The sequence below is a fragment of the Vigna unguiculata genome, chromosome 2, assembly GCF_004118075.2.
Source record: "Vigna unguiculata cultivar IT97K-499-35 chromosome 2, ASM411807v1, whole genome shotgun sequence".
NCBI lineage: Eukaryota > Viridiplantae > Streptophyta > Magnoliopsida > Fabales > Fabaceae > Vigna > Vigna unguiculata.
Genome location: NC_040280.1, coordinates 1,221,052 through 1,237,740, shown reverse-complemented (window position 1 = coordinate 1,237,740; position 16,689 = coordinate 1,221,052). Strand labels below are relative to the sequence as shown.

Below are 16,689 nucleotides of genomic sequence, written 5' to 3'. Positions count from 1 at the left end.
TACAGCTAGATATATATATCACTCAATATTTGGTTGTTTATTTATCTAATTGACTGAGGATGTTTCCCTATTCGTGATAATTTGATGATTGGGGGTTTTCATGAACATGAGGGTTTTATGAGAATTTGGGGTTGGATGCAACGTGTGTTGTGCAGTTTATTACTTTGGCGATTTAATAAATGTATGGATGAATTGAGCGCATGTGTATGCTGGAAACATGATTGTATGTAAAGTAGGTATAAATGGATGATTTAATCATGTATTGGAAGCTTAGGATCGTAATCAGGTGCAAGGGAATTCTGAAATTCCCAGAAAATTGATGCACCGCCTCGCGGTACAAGTGTTGCCGCCAAGCAATGGAAGTTTACCAGTAGCTGTTTGGGCTGGTTTTAGGGCAAACTGACATTGGGGTCATTGGGGAATGTTTTTTAGTACGAAAATTGGTATGATTGCATGATGCCTAAGTGTTCAACTTGGTGTGTGTCGTTGCATGGGTAGGAGTTAGGAATTAAATGAAACTTGACTTAAATTAAGTTGTGAAAGGAAAGAAAAAGAATAGGTTCTATTAATATCCGTATCACTTGTATGCTTGAGAGATGTTAGAGAATGTGTGTTGAGGTATTTAACTAGTAAGAAGGACAAGGTAATAATGCTAATCAACTAATAAAAGGAATTGGTGCTTAGGATGAGAAGTATGGAATTTTAATAAATCCAGAAATAGGATGTGATACCTCAAATTGGAAGTGGTAATATATATGTTGTGATATTTGTGGTATCGCAAGTGTATTGGACTGTTGATATAAAGATTCATGATGAAATGCTTGAGTGTTTATGTTGATTGGTACTTAGGAAAATGTTATGAGGAATTTTGTGGTATGGGAACTTTAATCAAATGAAATTGGTGTGCCAGATGTATGAATTTAATGCTTGGAGTGCCAAAACTCATATTGTCGTGCCTAAACCAGTAGCATCTGAATTACTGGTATGGTGCCTGGCGACGGATATGCTTCCGTCAGGCGATAAGCCACAAACAGTGGGGTCACTGGATGAGTGGCACCTGGTGGCAGGAGATTATCGCCAGGCGGTCTGGAGAACATTTTCGCCTGGTGGCACTTAGGCAGCGCCAGACGATAGTGCATGGGTAGGGGTCCGTTGTAGATGAATTTGCATGGACGATCTTGAAGGCTTGGTAAAGGATATGTTGGATTAGTTACGATTGGGGAGGTTCATAACGGAGATGTGAGATGCGTGATGGATATGGGCGGGAAGGTCCGTATTTGTTGTACTCTTACGTGGGGATACGAGCGGGGAGGTTCATATGTTTTATGCTCACACTTGAGGCTGCTATGAGCGAAGAGGTTCATAGTAGGTGTTCACGCATGTTGGACTACGAACAGACAGGTTCATAGAGTTGGACTGCGGGCGGGGAGGTCCATAGAGTTGGACCACGAGCAGGCAGGTTCGTGGAAGCATTGAAATTCCTAAGACCAGCTTGAGTATGTACCTTGTGTAGCGTAGTGTGCTTTTCTTATTTTCGTTATCATGCTGTGATGTGAGACTTGGATCATGAGATGTTGTGCCATGAGCGGGTAGGTTCATGGATGGTGGTGAACACGTGATGATATGAGCGGGGAGGTTCATATCCTGATACTCTCGTGTGGGGATACAAGCGGGGAGGTTCGTATGTTCCGTGCTCACACTTGAGAGTGCTGCGAGCGGGGAGGCTCGTAGGTAGTGGATCACATGGGTTGGACTATGGATGGGTAGGTCTGTAGAGCAGGACTACGAGCGGGGAGGTTTGTATAGTAGGACTACGAGCGGGGAGGTTCCTAGAGGTAGGACCATGAGCGGGCAGGTTCGTGTGAGCATCATTAATCATGAGTCCATGGTTAACCATTTTGTGTGAATTCAAGGTTGAAAAGCCTTGGGGTACAAAGGTCTTGGCCAAGAATTAACTAGAATAAAATAGTTCGGTGTATCTTGATTTTATTAACTTATATGTTAACTGTTTATGAGCTTACCCTATCTACTTATGTTTGGCGATGATCGTGTAATGCGTTACACGAGAGCAGATGATGTTGCAGGTGGTGTTGGTGAGGCATAACATCAGAGAGATGGGTAGTTGAGAAAAACTTTTACTGGAGTTTTATCATTATTGTTTTTATGAATTTTGTAAATCATGTTTTACTGATTTGGAATTTGGATATTGTATTGGAGTTTCATAAATTATGGATTTTTGGATAACTTCTGATGTAATAAATGTTTTAAAATTTCACGTGTTTTTGAGAAGTGAAGTATAAATAATAAGGTTTTCATCATATTTCTTAATTTTATTATTTAAATTAGTAATATCCGACCGGAATGTTACACAATGAGTAAGTTCAATGTTGCCATCTTTTCTCAACTCTCGCAAAAAATGAAAACACACATCTATATGTTTAGTGCGGCCATGCATAACTGGGTTTCTTGAAAGTTTAATTGTCGAGCTGCTATCACAAAATACAGTAACAACTTCTTCTTGTTTTTGACCCAAAATTCCCAAAACCCTTATCAACCAAATTGCTTGTCATGCACATAGTGTAGTAACAATAAATTCTGCCTTCGTAGTAGATAAACATACCACTGGTTGCTTCTTAGAAATCCATGACATTGCTCTTGAAGATATAAGAAACACATATCCAGAAGTGTTTTTTTCTGTCATCTAAGTCTCCAGCATAATCACTATCGGTGTAGGCAATGAGTTTTTCATCTCCTCCTTTCTTGTAAAATATCCCGTAATCAGTTGTACCCTTCAAATACCTCAATGCTTGTTTCACAACTTGCAAGTGCATCTCAATAGGATTTTCTATATAATGACTAATAAGACTTACCACAAACATCATATTTGGTCGTGTAGATGTAAGATACATGAGACTGCCTAAAACTTGTTTATAATGAGTCTTATCTACTTTAACTCCTTCTTCATCCTTCACAAGCTCAGAACCCGGAACAATAGGATTGTGAACCGAGTTACTCTTATCCATTCCAAATCTCTTCATTGTGAACCAAGTTACTCTTATCCATTCCAAATCTCTTCAACACTTCTAATGCATACTTATGCTGACTGATAAAAATATCATGAGATTTCTAAAGAACTTCAAGACCCAAAAAATACCACATAATACCAAGATCTGTCATGGCAAACTCGCGCTTCATTGATTCTTTGAAATCAACAATCATTAACCCATCATTACCAGAAACAATAAGATCATCCACACAAAGACTAACAATCACTACTTTATTGTCTTGTCTTTTAACAAACAAAGTGTGCTCAACACTATATTTCTCAAAACTTTCTTTCATGAAATAAGCCTCCACTCGACTGTACCATGCACGTGGTGTCTGCTTAAGCCCATATAATGCTTTCTTTAATTTATACACCATATGCTCATTTGCCTTTTGAATATAACCAATGGGTTGTTCTACAAAAATAGTTTAACTTAACTCACCATACAAAAAGGCAGACTTAACATCTAGTTGGTAGATAGGCCATCCTTGGTGTGCTGCAAATGCCACAACTAACCTGATTGTTTCCACACGTGCAATAGGGGCAAAAACTTCAGTGTAATCCACTCCATATTCTTGGGCATAACCCTTTACAACCAACCTTGCCTTATACTTGTCGACTTCTCCATTTTCATTCAACTTAGTTTTATAGACCCATTTCACACCCACCTTCTTCGCTCCTTTAGGTAATTCAGCCAATTCCCATGTGTTATTTCTTTTTATCGCTTCCATTTCAACATCCATTGTTTTCCTCCACTTTTCACTTTTAATAGCTTTTTGGATTGGATCATCAGTTGTAGACATCACTAATAGAGCCTCATTTTCTTCTAAGAAAAGGCCCTCTCTAGACACATAATCTTCCATCCAACAACGTTGTCTCTTGTTTCTGACTTTATTAGAGATTGAAGTAGCATATCCACTCAAAGAGTCCAAAGAATACTCTTCTCTTTCATCAACATCAAATTCAGGATCTCCTTCCACTTCTTCCAAACTAGGATTTTTAGTTCCATTTTCATGAACATTCCAGTCTAAGTCACACCTAATTGCTTTCTCATATTTCTGATCCCATTCCAAATAACTATTTTCATCAAACACAACATCTCGACTTATGATAATTTTTTTTAGATTGGATCATAGAGCCTATATGCTTTAGACTCATCACTAACTCCCAAGAATACACATTTCAGGCTTTTATCATCTAACTTAGTTCTCTTTTTATCAGATATATGAACATGAGAAAGGCAACCAAAAATTCAAAAATACTCAACTAAAGGTTTATCTCCACTCCAAACTTTTTCTGGAGTTTGATCTTTGATTGCAAATGTTGGACTCCGATTAAGGGCATGCACCATCCAATTTATAGCTCCAGGCTAGAACATTTTAGGAACTTTCCCTGAAGAGAGCATGCTACGAACCATATTCATAATTGTCCTATTTTTGCGCTCGGCAACTCCATTTTGTTGTGGTGAGTAGGCAACTGTCAGTTATCGTCGAATACCATTATTATCACAGATTTTTTTAAATTCTTGTGACATAAATTCTCCTCCGCGATCAGTGCGCAAACATTTAATTGTTAAATCTGTTTCTTTCTCAACATCAGTTTTGAAATTTTTGAAAGTAATAAATGCTTCTACCTTTTCTACGAGAAAGTAAACCCAAATTTTTCTGCTAAAATCATCAATAAAAGTAATTAGGTACCTCTTTCCACTGTTAGAATTAGGTGTGAGTGGTCCACGTATATCAACATGGATCAACTGAAGGATTTGTGTGGCTCTCCAATGAGTTTTCTTAGGAAATGAGGCTCTATGTTGTTTTCCCGTCATGCAATCATCACATATCCTTGGAGGAGACTTCAATTCTGGTAGCCCAATTACCATGTTCTTCTCTTGAAGTGTCTTTAAGCCATTATAGCTTAAATTTCCATGTCTATAATGCCATAGTTGAGTTACTTCTTATGTTGTTGTGCTGAAACAAGTTGGTACAATAGGTTGAGATATCGCATGTAGTTTGAACATTCGATTGGTTGACATCTTTGTAATCATGATCAATCCTCTCTCTGAATGATACACCTTGCATATGTCACTCTGGAATAGAATAGCCAACCCCTTCTCTTGCAACTACTAATATTTAGCAAATTGTTCTTCAGGTTTGGTACATAAAAAACTCAAGTGATCTTCTACACCATTCCCTCCACCTGTAGCCTTATATTGCCCTTTCTAATGACATCCATGCTTGTGTTGTTGCCAAGCTTCACTATGCCAAGCTTCCACGACCTCTACCTAGTCCACCAAAAACAACTCTGGAACTAATCTTCAATGTATGTTCTTCTTCATCCTGGGAGCCCATTCGTTGTTCATGCACAAGCAAGCTACTTTGCAATTCATCAATGGACATGATACTCGATTCTTAGACTCTTCAATGCTACAAACAACATAATTAAACTCTTTGGTCATTGATCTCAAAATCTTTTCAACAACGAGACCATCTTTGATCGCATCACCACTAGCCTTCATCTTATTAACGATGATGAGAGTTCGAGCAAGATACTCATTCAGTGACTCCCCTTCCTTCATATGTGTCGCAACCGAAATCGCGACGGGATGGCGAACCAAAAATTAAATTTGCAAAAACAGAGTTTGGAGTCGTCACCATAGTTCATTCTGAAAAACTACGAAAACCCAAAAAGATAAGACAAGGTCTGCTAAAAAACCAGATTTTGGGTCCGGAAGTCAATTACGCGTGGGGAAGGTATTAGCACCCCCACAACGTCCGTCCTTAGACGATACCTTTAATTAAATATGCAAAAATATGTGGTTTTCAAAATATTTAATTTTCCCCAAAAGTAACAATAAAAGGATTAACAAAAGAAACAAAAATAATTTTTTTGGTTTTTTGGGCCCAACGAGGATTAATCGTCACTCCTACATATCTTCATGTGAATGGAGAATCAGGGTTACATAGTTCTTTATGAAAAAATATTTGAGAAACTTTTTGATTTGATTTTTCTATAATTTTGAAAACTTTTTTTTATGTTTGTTTTTGGAAATTTGAATTATTTGAAAATAGGTGTAATGTGATGTGAGCGGTCAGACAGACACTAAAAATTAAACAAAGAAAACATTTTTTTATTATATATATATATATATATATTATATTTTCTAAAGAAAAAAAGAAGTTTGAAAATTGGTGTTAAACAAACACTAAAGAAATGAGGAAAATTGTTTTTTGTTATGATTTTTAGAATAAGATAAAATAAAAGAAGCTCAAAAGTAGGTGAAGAAAAACATATAATATTAAAACAAAATATAGTTAAAATTTGGGAATGAATAAATGAAAAAATTGGCACTGACATACCTGTTAAACTTTCTAGTTCCTTCTCTTCTATATCAATCTCCTTCTTTTGTTCCCTACATTATAACTATCTTCTTATTTTTCCTACCTCCTCCAATATGTTTTTTTTTTTGAAAGAGAGATAAAAAAGGAGGTGTGTATGTGGGAGTGATGATGGGAAAGAATTAGAGAAGTGTAGAGAATTTTTTTTGGTCATGACAGAGTGCATATTTATACTCACACGTTACAATATCAATGCAATCTCAGCCTTAATTGTAATGAACAATATAAGGAAGGAATTGGTTATGATAGCAGCACATTATGGGGATTAAATCGCAGCTCATGTAATCAGACTCCTCAATTCATCAAAATATCATCAAAATTGTGACATTCATGCTAATAATATATAACATTAGACATTCCACAAAGTATATAATTTCACGGGAAGTCCCAAAAGTGCCACGAGAACCAAGAAAACACAGAACTGTCCAAACTCAATTCGCGTCGCTTGGCGGTTCGTATCTGCTGTCAGGCGGTTCATAGCCAAATCCAGAAAATTGGTTCAATCTGCATGTATCACCTGACAGTTCAAGAACACCGCCAAGCGGTTTTCTGGCCAAAAACCCATAAACGTGATTTTCACATCAAAAATGAAAGAAAAAGGCTTTCATGCATTCAACATACAACCAAAACATGTATTATTCACACATTAATCAATTAGGTGCAACTCCCCTTACCTGATATTCCTTTCTCCAATTGAAGACCTAGAGCCCTTCTTGGATTATAATTGCTCTCGCTCCAAGCAAAAAAATAATAAACCACAATAAGTCCAAGCTAAATTGTGCTAGCTAAGGTCCGAGCCCACTACAACTCAAACACCAAACAATTACACAACCATTCAAACAATTCATGTTTCGTGATAATTCCTACACTTCTAGGATTTTATTATCATGCACAATGGTCAAGCACATTATTAAAATAATAAAGCAATTAAATTAACACACTTTCAAGTTAGCCTCTAAGACTAACCAAGGGAGAAAGCAACTCAAGTTTGAACCTGGTGGTTGGGTGTGGGTTCACTTTAGGAAGGAGAAATTTCCTTCTAAAAGGAAATCTAAATTTTTACCAAGAGGAGATGGACCATTTCAAGTTCTTAAAAGAATCAATGACAGTGCCTATGTTGTCGATCTACCTGAAGATTATGGGGTAAGCTCTAGTTTCAATATTAATGACTTGTCTCCATTTGATGTAGATTCGAAATTGAGGACAACTTCGATTCAAGAATGGGGGTAATGATAGAGGACTATCCCTAGATTTCATACAAGAAGAACTTGAAGATGAACTTTTACAATTCAAAGGACCTATGACAGGGACAAGGAGCAAGAAATTGGAAAATCAAATCTATTCAAGGCTTTTGATGCTACAACCAACTGTAAGTGGAAATTCAAAGGATATGAAGATCATGGCTTTGAGCACTTTTGAAGGATAGTTATTAGGAAATTAGTTTATATTTTTTGACTTTGGGTTTTCTTTTAGAAATTGGTTATGTTTCTATGTTTTTGGGCTTTCGTTTTTTTTTTTATAAATTAGTTTATGTTTTGGCTTGGGCCTTCTTGTAGGGTTCTTAGGTTTTCTTAAACTTATGTGCCTATATATAGAGGTACAAAAAACTATTGTAGACACTTTTAGTCATATATTGAATTTGATTTCATTAAAGAGAGGATTCTCTTTGTTCTTGGCTTAGGCTTCTGGTTCTTATTAAAGATTAACATCTTTGTGGCGAATCTTCACTTGACTTATCAATCTGCTAGATTGTGGCGTCCTCCATATTTGTCTTATTCCCCGTTCTTCTATGATTTATTCGTGTCGTGTCTCTTGAGGATTCAAATTCACAAACGATCAAACTCTTTCCTGGATGGGATCATATTATAATACATCAGATTTACTTTTTAAATCCTTTATATACACCCTATATGTTTAAATCTCTTTGCTACTCAACTACAAACATACTCCCTTGGACATAAATTTCATTCATAAATAGAAACATGTTACAAGTAAAGACCTTACGAGATTAAATTATCCAAATACATCCATTGATGTCAAATTTTTGCAAGTTATGCATTTGTAGTGGCCTTTACTACTTTGTAGAACCATTCCAACGAGTTTCACACTACCACACACAAGGTTAACCCCTTTCTGTCTTTGACCAAGGTAAAGTCCCTAGATTAGGACCTCTTGTTATTCTCACTACATACCTCATATTCCTTTACATGAGTCTGGATGGTTATTAGAGTGTCCAGATAACCTCCAATACTGAATTAGAGCACACCACCCTCAAATAATTTACATATTCATAGGATTACAGGGCTAACATCTAATTATCATCAAAATATCCAATAAACGTACAAATCTCATAGAATTGAAAATTTTGAGAAACTCTACTAGTTTCGCTCAGTGAAAGCATCCACTTACCCATCGAGTTGTACTTCACAACCCACTTGCTCAGCGACTAGAGGTCTCCCCGAATGACTCAACCATTGGAACAAATTTCACAATTGAAAAGGTCATAAAACCAACTTACTCTAAAGAAGAAACCAATCGACTGGATTATAATATCTCTCCGAGTGGATCACTCCTATAATCTCTGATCTTCAAACACATGAACACAAAGTGAGAAAGCTTAGATAGAAGGTAGGGAATTTTAGAAAAGTGGTCTCTACATAAAGATATTTTAAAGTAATTAAACTTGTTTATGAAATTTCTATATATACTTAACATTTTTAATATTAAAATAATTGAATTTTATCATCTTAAATATACTATCAATTCTAAACTACCATTTTATAGTCTTTACATCGCCTATAAAATCTCAAGTATAAAATTAATGTTATATTAATACATCCAAAAAAATCTCATAAATTAGATAAATCAAATCCTCAAATTCCTCAAAACGTTACATATCATCACACACCACCATGTCATTAAAACCTTTCGTACAAGTATTCCCTCTAAAAAAAATACTCACAAGATAAAAAAAAAAGTTCTTCCAAAAACTTAAAAAAAAATACTTAATATTTTCCCCTTAAAAAAATTTCACAAATACAAGTATATTATAATATCAAATATGTAAATCAATTAGCAAGAAGTTTGTTTTATTTTAGAATAAAAGACATTGACACTCTTAGAATTATCTTTTTTTCAATTATACTTGTATCCCTATTTTTCATATAATTACAAAATGTAATGTAAAAAGAAGTTTATGGATACCATATTTAAAACTCAAGGCTCAAGGGATGCATGCGTAATGCTTTTAAAGTTTAAAAATGTAAAAAGGATTATTTTAATGCTTTTAACATAAAGGAGATGTTTGCGTAAATATAATATTTGAAAAAACTTCAAAGGACACATTAATGCAATTTACTCTTTATTTTATTAAAGACATGGAATTCAACTATTGAATAACCATCCTTAAACAAGTAATTATCTCGCCTTCTCATATATATATATATATATATATATATATATATATATATATATATATATATATATATATATATATATATATATATATATATATTTTTTTTTTTTTTCTAGTCAAGAAAAGTGTCAGATAATTCTTAACCAAAAACAAAAAGAAAGAAATTTCTAACCCTAACTTAAGCTTTATTTAGGTAAAAAACAATTAGTCTCTTGACCATGGGAATAACATTCTTATTTATAATAGAGAAATCAGTTACAAATATTGTAGATATACATAATACATAATAATCTTAAAGATGATCACCAATATCTTTCTAAATCTTAACCATAATATCTCATCAACCAACCCAAATAATAGCTAAAAGATCCAACTATAAGATTTTCCTAAATAATATCTAGAATATCTTCCTTAAATATCTTCTCAGCTAAAATAATTACATAATATTCGTTAGCATTATCTCCTTAATCTCAGCTTCCTACAAGGAGGTTGGTTTGCTATCCTTACTGACATCGGCTCTATGGCGATACAACTCTACACCTCTGCTCATCCTTGCTCAAGCGTTTTTTCTTTGGCGACATAACTCTACACCTCTACTTATCCTTGCTCAAGCGTCGGCTTGATGGCGATGCCACTTCATATCTCTTTCTTTATTGATCATCACCCTATCATCGGTAATATATCGACGCACTGTTTCTTGACGGGTACATAACTCTCCAACTTTTTGAGTTTCTTCTTCTCGAAATGAGGAACTTAAAAGTTGTCAAATCAACCGTTATTCACCACTTCCCATGATCCATCATTGCATTTTATCTACCCTTTCCACGTGTTCTATATGCAACGACTCTTTTCAAACCTTCGACCAACTTCTCAACTTCCCATTCTCTCCATCTTCTTTTTGACCCTAGTTACTCTTTTCATTTCCCATATTTCTCTCACGATCTAACTCTATGTTTACCACCATTTTGTTGACTATTTATCTTTATTGCCACTGGTTGATTATTTATCTTCACTCGGTCATGAACCGAGCTCTTAATCATGCAAACACATTATAAAACTCCCGAGCTCTCAATCCTGCAAACACATTATAAAACTCCCGAGCTCTCAATTCTGCAAACACATTATAAAACTCCAAAGTAATTAATTACTCATTCATGAGCCGAGCTCTCAGTGTTGCATATTATAATTTTCCAACACCTGCAATTAACACATCATCGTTAAAACATTGAGCTCTTAGTGCTGCATATTATAATTTTCTAACACCTGCAATTTAACATCTCATCGGTAAAACACCGAGCTACTAGTAAAAACACCGAGCTCTCAGTGTTGTACAATCAAGTATAATTTCTCAACACCTACAAATCAACACATCCTCAAAAAAACTTCGAGTTCTCAGTTTCACATATTCTCACTTACTCGCGCACTCTCCAGTATAGAATGGATCTTCTCATTTACCTGCATAAATCATCAAATGTTATGTTTCGAATCGGGCACCGAGGCCCAAAATTAATTATCATCGAGCGTCGTGTCAGAATTGCCTTCGAGCATCGGGGTCTAGAATTAATTATCATTGAGCGTCACGTCTCGGAATTGCCTTCGAGCATCGGGGCCCGAAATTAATTATCATTGAGCATCGCGTCTTAGAATTGCCTTCAAGCATCGGGGCCCAAAATTATTTTTCATCGAGCGTCGCGTCTTGGAATTGCCTTCAAGCATCGGGGCCCGAAATTAATTATTATCGAGCATCACGTCTCGGAATTGCCTTCGAGCATCGGGGCCCGAAATTAATTATTATCGAGCATCGCGTCTCCGAATTGCCTTCGAGCATTGGGGTCCGAAATTAATTATCATCGACATCGCATCTCGGAATTGCCTTTGAGCATCGAGGCCCAAAATTATTTTTCATCGAGCGTTGCGTCTTGGAATTGTCTTCGAGCATCAGGGTCCGAAATTAATTATCATCGAGCGTCGCGTCTCAGAATTACCTTCGAGCATCGGGACCGGAAATTATTTTTCATCGAGCGTCGCGTCTCGGAATTGCCTTCGAGCATTGGGGCCCGAAATTATTTTTCATCGAGCGTCGCATCTCGAAATTGCCTTCGAGCATTGGGGTCATAATTATTTTTCATCGAGCGTCGTGACCCGGCATTATGTTTCATCGAGAATTGTGGCCCGACATTGAGCATCGTGGCCCGACATCGAGCATCGTGGCCCGGATTGATGGTTTTGATTATTCCACCATTTTCTTGAACTTTTTCCAAGCTGAAGCCAGTCATGATGAATGAACTTTTAATATATCTATGAAATCGTCATTATAACATATATATATATATATATATATATATATATATATATGACAATTGTAATATTTATATGTAAAACATTTTATAAATTTCTTAATTTTAATTAAATAATTTTCACTTGTAAAAAACATACCAAATAAATAATGAATTATAAGATATCATTAAATTTTTTAAGATGATTAAAATAACATACTATTATAAAATAATTATGTTTATTATTAGAATAAAGTAGCACAAGAATATATTTATATAAGAAAATATTTATATCTAATAACAATAAATTTATTTTAAAAATAACAACTAGCAATATTTACTACAATACTCACATTTTACCATATGTATCGAAATCTTAGTCTATACATTTAAACAATCTTATTTTATAATTCCAACACCATATAGAATAATTATATTGACATTTTGAAACAACTTTATGGTAGATTAGTTCTTCCTAAATTATTCTATTAAGAATATCTTACTTAAAACTCCTCCAAATATAAAATACTTCACACTAAAAATTATTTATTTAATAATATTAATCAAAATATTCACGAGAAACATATATTTCAATATAAATAACACAACACATATTTCATTTAATATTTCAAAGGCAAACTTTAATGTAAAAGACATTTAGCTTTGTGCATTGAAAAGGACGACAAGTAATTAATTCATAAAACTTGTATTATTTTGCTCTTTTGATAATAAGATGATTAAAAGTAAAAGGAACAACCGATAATAATAATTATGTTATATAAATATGTTTTATTATCTTTTAGCAAATTAATTTATTATTCCTATATGCATAATTAAGATCATATTATTCCACAATATATTTAAGTTAAAACAACATAACAACGTATATTTTATAAATTACAAAAATTAATATTTTCCTTAAATTAATCATTCTAGCTTTTTATTTTTAGTGCCCTAAATAAATCATTTAATCAAATTTGTAAAACTATTAAATTTATGCTTGTGAACCCTACATAATACAAGAAGAGTAGAATGATTTATGACTGTGATCAAGAAATTGTTTAGATTATCTGGTTTGTAATTTTTGCCCAATTTTTTTTATGTCAAGAAATAGCAACATACCTGGTACTTTGGCTCTTTTTTTTTTACCTGTATCGATAAAGAGCGTAGCTTCGATCGCAAGGATTAATTGTTGATTAGTAAGTGGAGATAGAGCATAGATCGACCACTTCTCATGATTTGCATATGTCAAAAGTTTCTTGAGAGTATTGCGGAGGCGTAATCTACTGCTGCATGTCTTCATTGAGTTTTTTCAGTTGCTCTTGTTGACGAAGGGCTTCCTCCAGTCGATGATGGGTATCCTCGGTCTCCATTCGAAGTATCTCCCTCTCTTTGAGTGCTTCTTCCCTTAAGAGTCGTAGATCTTCTTTTGCCTTCTTGTGGGATTCCTCACGTTCTTTTTTGAGACGTGCTTGATGAGCTTCTGCCTTTAGTTTTATCTCCTCATTCTGTCGCTGTAACTCCATTATACTCCGCATAATCTCCTAACAGGTAGGTCCCTCCCAAGTCGCATTTCGATTCCGATTCATCTCTGTTTTTTGCTGTAGCATTTCTTATTGAAATTTGGTGGAGTTGAGATCGAGTTTTACCAGACCCCACGGTGGGCGCCAATGTTCTAGTCAAGAAAAGTACCAGATAGTTCTTAACCAAAAATAAAAAGAAAGAAATTTCTAACCCTAGCTTAAGACTTGCTTAGGTCAAAAACAATTCGTCCCTTGACCAGGGGAGTAACATTCTTATTTATAATAGAGAAATTAGTTACAAATATTGTAGATATACATAATACATAATAATCTTAAAGATAATCACTAATATCTTCCTAAATCTCAACCATAATGTCTCATCAACCAACCCAAATAATAACTAAAAGATCCAACTATAAGATTTCTCTAAATAATATATAGAATATCTTCCTTAAATATCTTCTCAACTAAAATAATTACATAATATTCGTTAGCATTATCTCCTTAATCTTAGCTTTCTACAAGGAGGTTGGTTTGCTATCCTTACTAACAACGACTCTATGACTATACATGTAACATCCCTATTTTTAATAAACTGTTATTTATTTTAAATAAAACACTTAGAAAATCGTCTAGGTTTACTAATGTTTTGTATTTTATTATGATGTAGTTTAAACATTAAAAATATATTTTATCATGATGTAATTTTTACTTATTGAAAATAACAATCAGAACAAAACAAAACAAATATATATATATATATATATATATTTATATATATATATATATATATATATTAGGTAAAAATATTTTAATTAAATAGGTGTATGTAAAAAAAATATGAAGAATTTTCTAAAAGAGATAAAAAAATATAAAAAAAGAAAAAGAAAAGAAGAAGAAGAAGAGATAAGAAGATAAGAAGAAAAGAAAAAAGAAGAAGAAGATAAGATGAAGAGATAAGGATTATCTCTTCATTAATGTAGGTAATGATGATTTTGAAAGAAAAATCAAAATAGCACATGCATGGCTTATGGCTTGCTTTATATATATATATATATATATATATATATATATATATAAAATGAAGTTACGTGAAAGTGAAAGAAAGGAGAAAGAAGGAGAAAGAGAAAGGAGAAAGAGAAAGAAAGGAGAGAGGGAGAGAAAGAGAAAGAGAAAGAGAAAGAAGAGAGGGAAAGAAATTTTAGAGCAAAGATTCAAAGAGATCATAGTTCTCTTCAAATATTATTAGTGTGTCCTTCAATCAATAAGGTAAGGGAAAAGTGAGATTAAATTCTTTTTTATTCATCTTGGTAAACTCATGGGTTTTATATTAATTTTTTATTTACTTCTGAATCATATATTATTATATTTACTTCCATTTAACTTATTCAAATTTATTATCCTCTTATATTTATCTCTAGTTAAACACGGATCCTATTTATTTATTTTATTTAATTTATCTCCAGTTACGCACCGGTTCTATTTATTTATTTTATTTAATTTATCTCCAGTTATGCACTGATCCTATTTATTTATTTTATTTTATTTATCTCCAGTTATGCACTGGTCTTATTTATTTATTTTATTTATCTCCAGTTATGCACTAGTCCTGTTTATTTATTTCAATTAATATATCTCTAGTTACGCACTGGTCCTGTTTAATTTATATTTTTGTTATTATATTTATTTATAACGTTCTAATCCTTATCTAATTATTTATTTAAAGTTCTTACTTTGATTCTTATTTTATCATTATTTTACAATTAAAAAGAAATAAATGTGAAGTGAAAGTAAATATTATTTTATGTATGTACATTTTATCGTTGTTTTATATTTTTTGTGTATAGTTTATATAATGACATGAATTGATAGTCATCACATTTTTTATGACCTTTGAAAATGTCCAAGAGTATGTCAGTTAAGTAAGAGTTAAGTCTGGTTTCAATAAGTTGAGATTAAACTAGTGTCAAAGTGTTTGTATTTGGGAAGTCACAGTTTGGTACATTGTAGGATAAAAGGCAAGGACCATGGTGGGGTCTAAGGAAGTTTTACCAAGTAGGTGAATATCTGGATAGTTCAGAATAGCGCACTTCTGAACTAGGATATTCATAGGCCAAACTTGGGACTATCTGATCCCTGCTCGGCATCACCAAGGTTAGGTAGTGAGTATATATCTCTTTTGTGAGCCGATGAATGGCTAATATTCTCGAGAAATAAATAATTATGATTGTACCAATATTTTATGAGAAATACTCAACTACCTAATCACTTCCCAAAGTAACTTTTAATGTTTAGATTGGATCATCAGAAGTGGAATATGAATCCACATGTCTGGTAAAACAAGATCAAGTTTTGTGGTTGTAGGTCCAAATCTAGGCCCCCAGTGTCTCTATTGTTTGTTGAGTTTATTAAGATTGATATTTAAGGCTTATAAAGACCTCACTCCTTTCATATTTTTCTTTCATATGTACTTGTTGCATGAGCAGAAGAGGAACCTACTCAGTGAGAGTTGTTTGAGATATTATTGGTGGATCTTCTGAAGATTGACTCATGAATAATTTTTATTAATATCTATAGGAGATATTAAAAATATAAATAATCTTCTATTCTGATGTAGGACTCTTAATATTACACACACACATATCTTTTTATCAAATAATAATTATTTAGTATAGTAGTCGGGGCGTCACAATACAACTCTACACCTCTGCTCATCCTTGCTCAAGCATATGTTCTCTGGCGACATAACTCTACACCTTTACTTATCCTTGCTCAAGCGTCGGCTTGATGGTGATGCCACTTCATATTCTTTGTTGATCATCACCCTATCATTGGTAATATATCTACGCGTTGTTTTTGGACGGGTACAATATTAAATATATATTTTTTAAATTTGTGATGTATTGTCAATTTAATCCTAAATTAATTTAAAATAATTCTTTTAATGACTCTCTTTTTACATAGACTAACTGGTAATTTTTTTTTATAAAAAAGTAATGTATGAATCAAATAGTAATACTTTATAGGTAATTAAGTC

General features: G+C 33.5%; 1 protein-coding gene across 1 annotated transcript; it reads right to left on the bottom strand.

Moving 5' to 3' along the window:
• Window positions 1–3,126: 3,126 nt before the first annotated feature.
• LOC114173591 lies at window positions 3,127–5,618 on the bottom strand. The gene is made up of 3 exons (XM_028058078.1): window positions 5,445–5,618; window positions 3,563–4,104; window positions 3,127–3,361 (listed from the first exon to the last, which is right to left on the bottom strand). Exons 1-3 carry the CDS (start codon window positions 5,616–5,618, stop codon window positions 3,127–3,129), a joined length of 951 nt encoding a protein of 316 aa, XP_027913879.1.
• Window positions 5,619–16,689: the final 11,071 nt, after the last annotated feature.

Coding starts and splice junctions, on each gene's coding strand:
- LOC114173591 (XM_028058078.1), bottom strand. CDS start 5,618: ATGAAGGAAGGGGAGTCACTGAATGAGTATCTTGCTCGAACTCTCATC. Junction 4,105..5,444: donor TTGAAGAGTCTAAGAATCGA/GTATCATGTCCA, acceptor GAATGGGATCAG/AAATATGAGAAAGCAATTAG. Junction 3,362..3,562: donor GCACGTGTGGAAACAATCAG/GTTAGTTGTGGC, acceptor TGCATGGTACAG/TCGAGTGGAGGCTTATTTCA.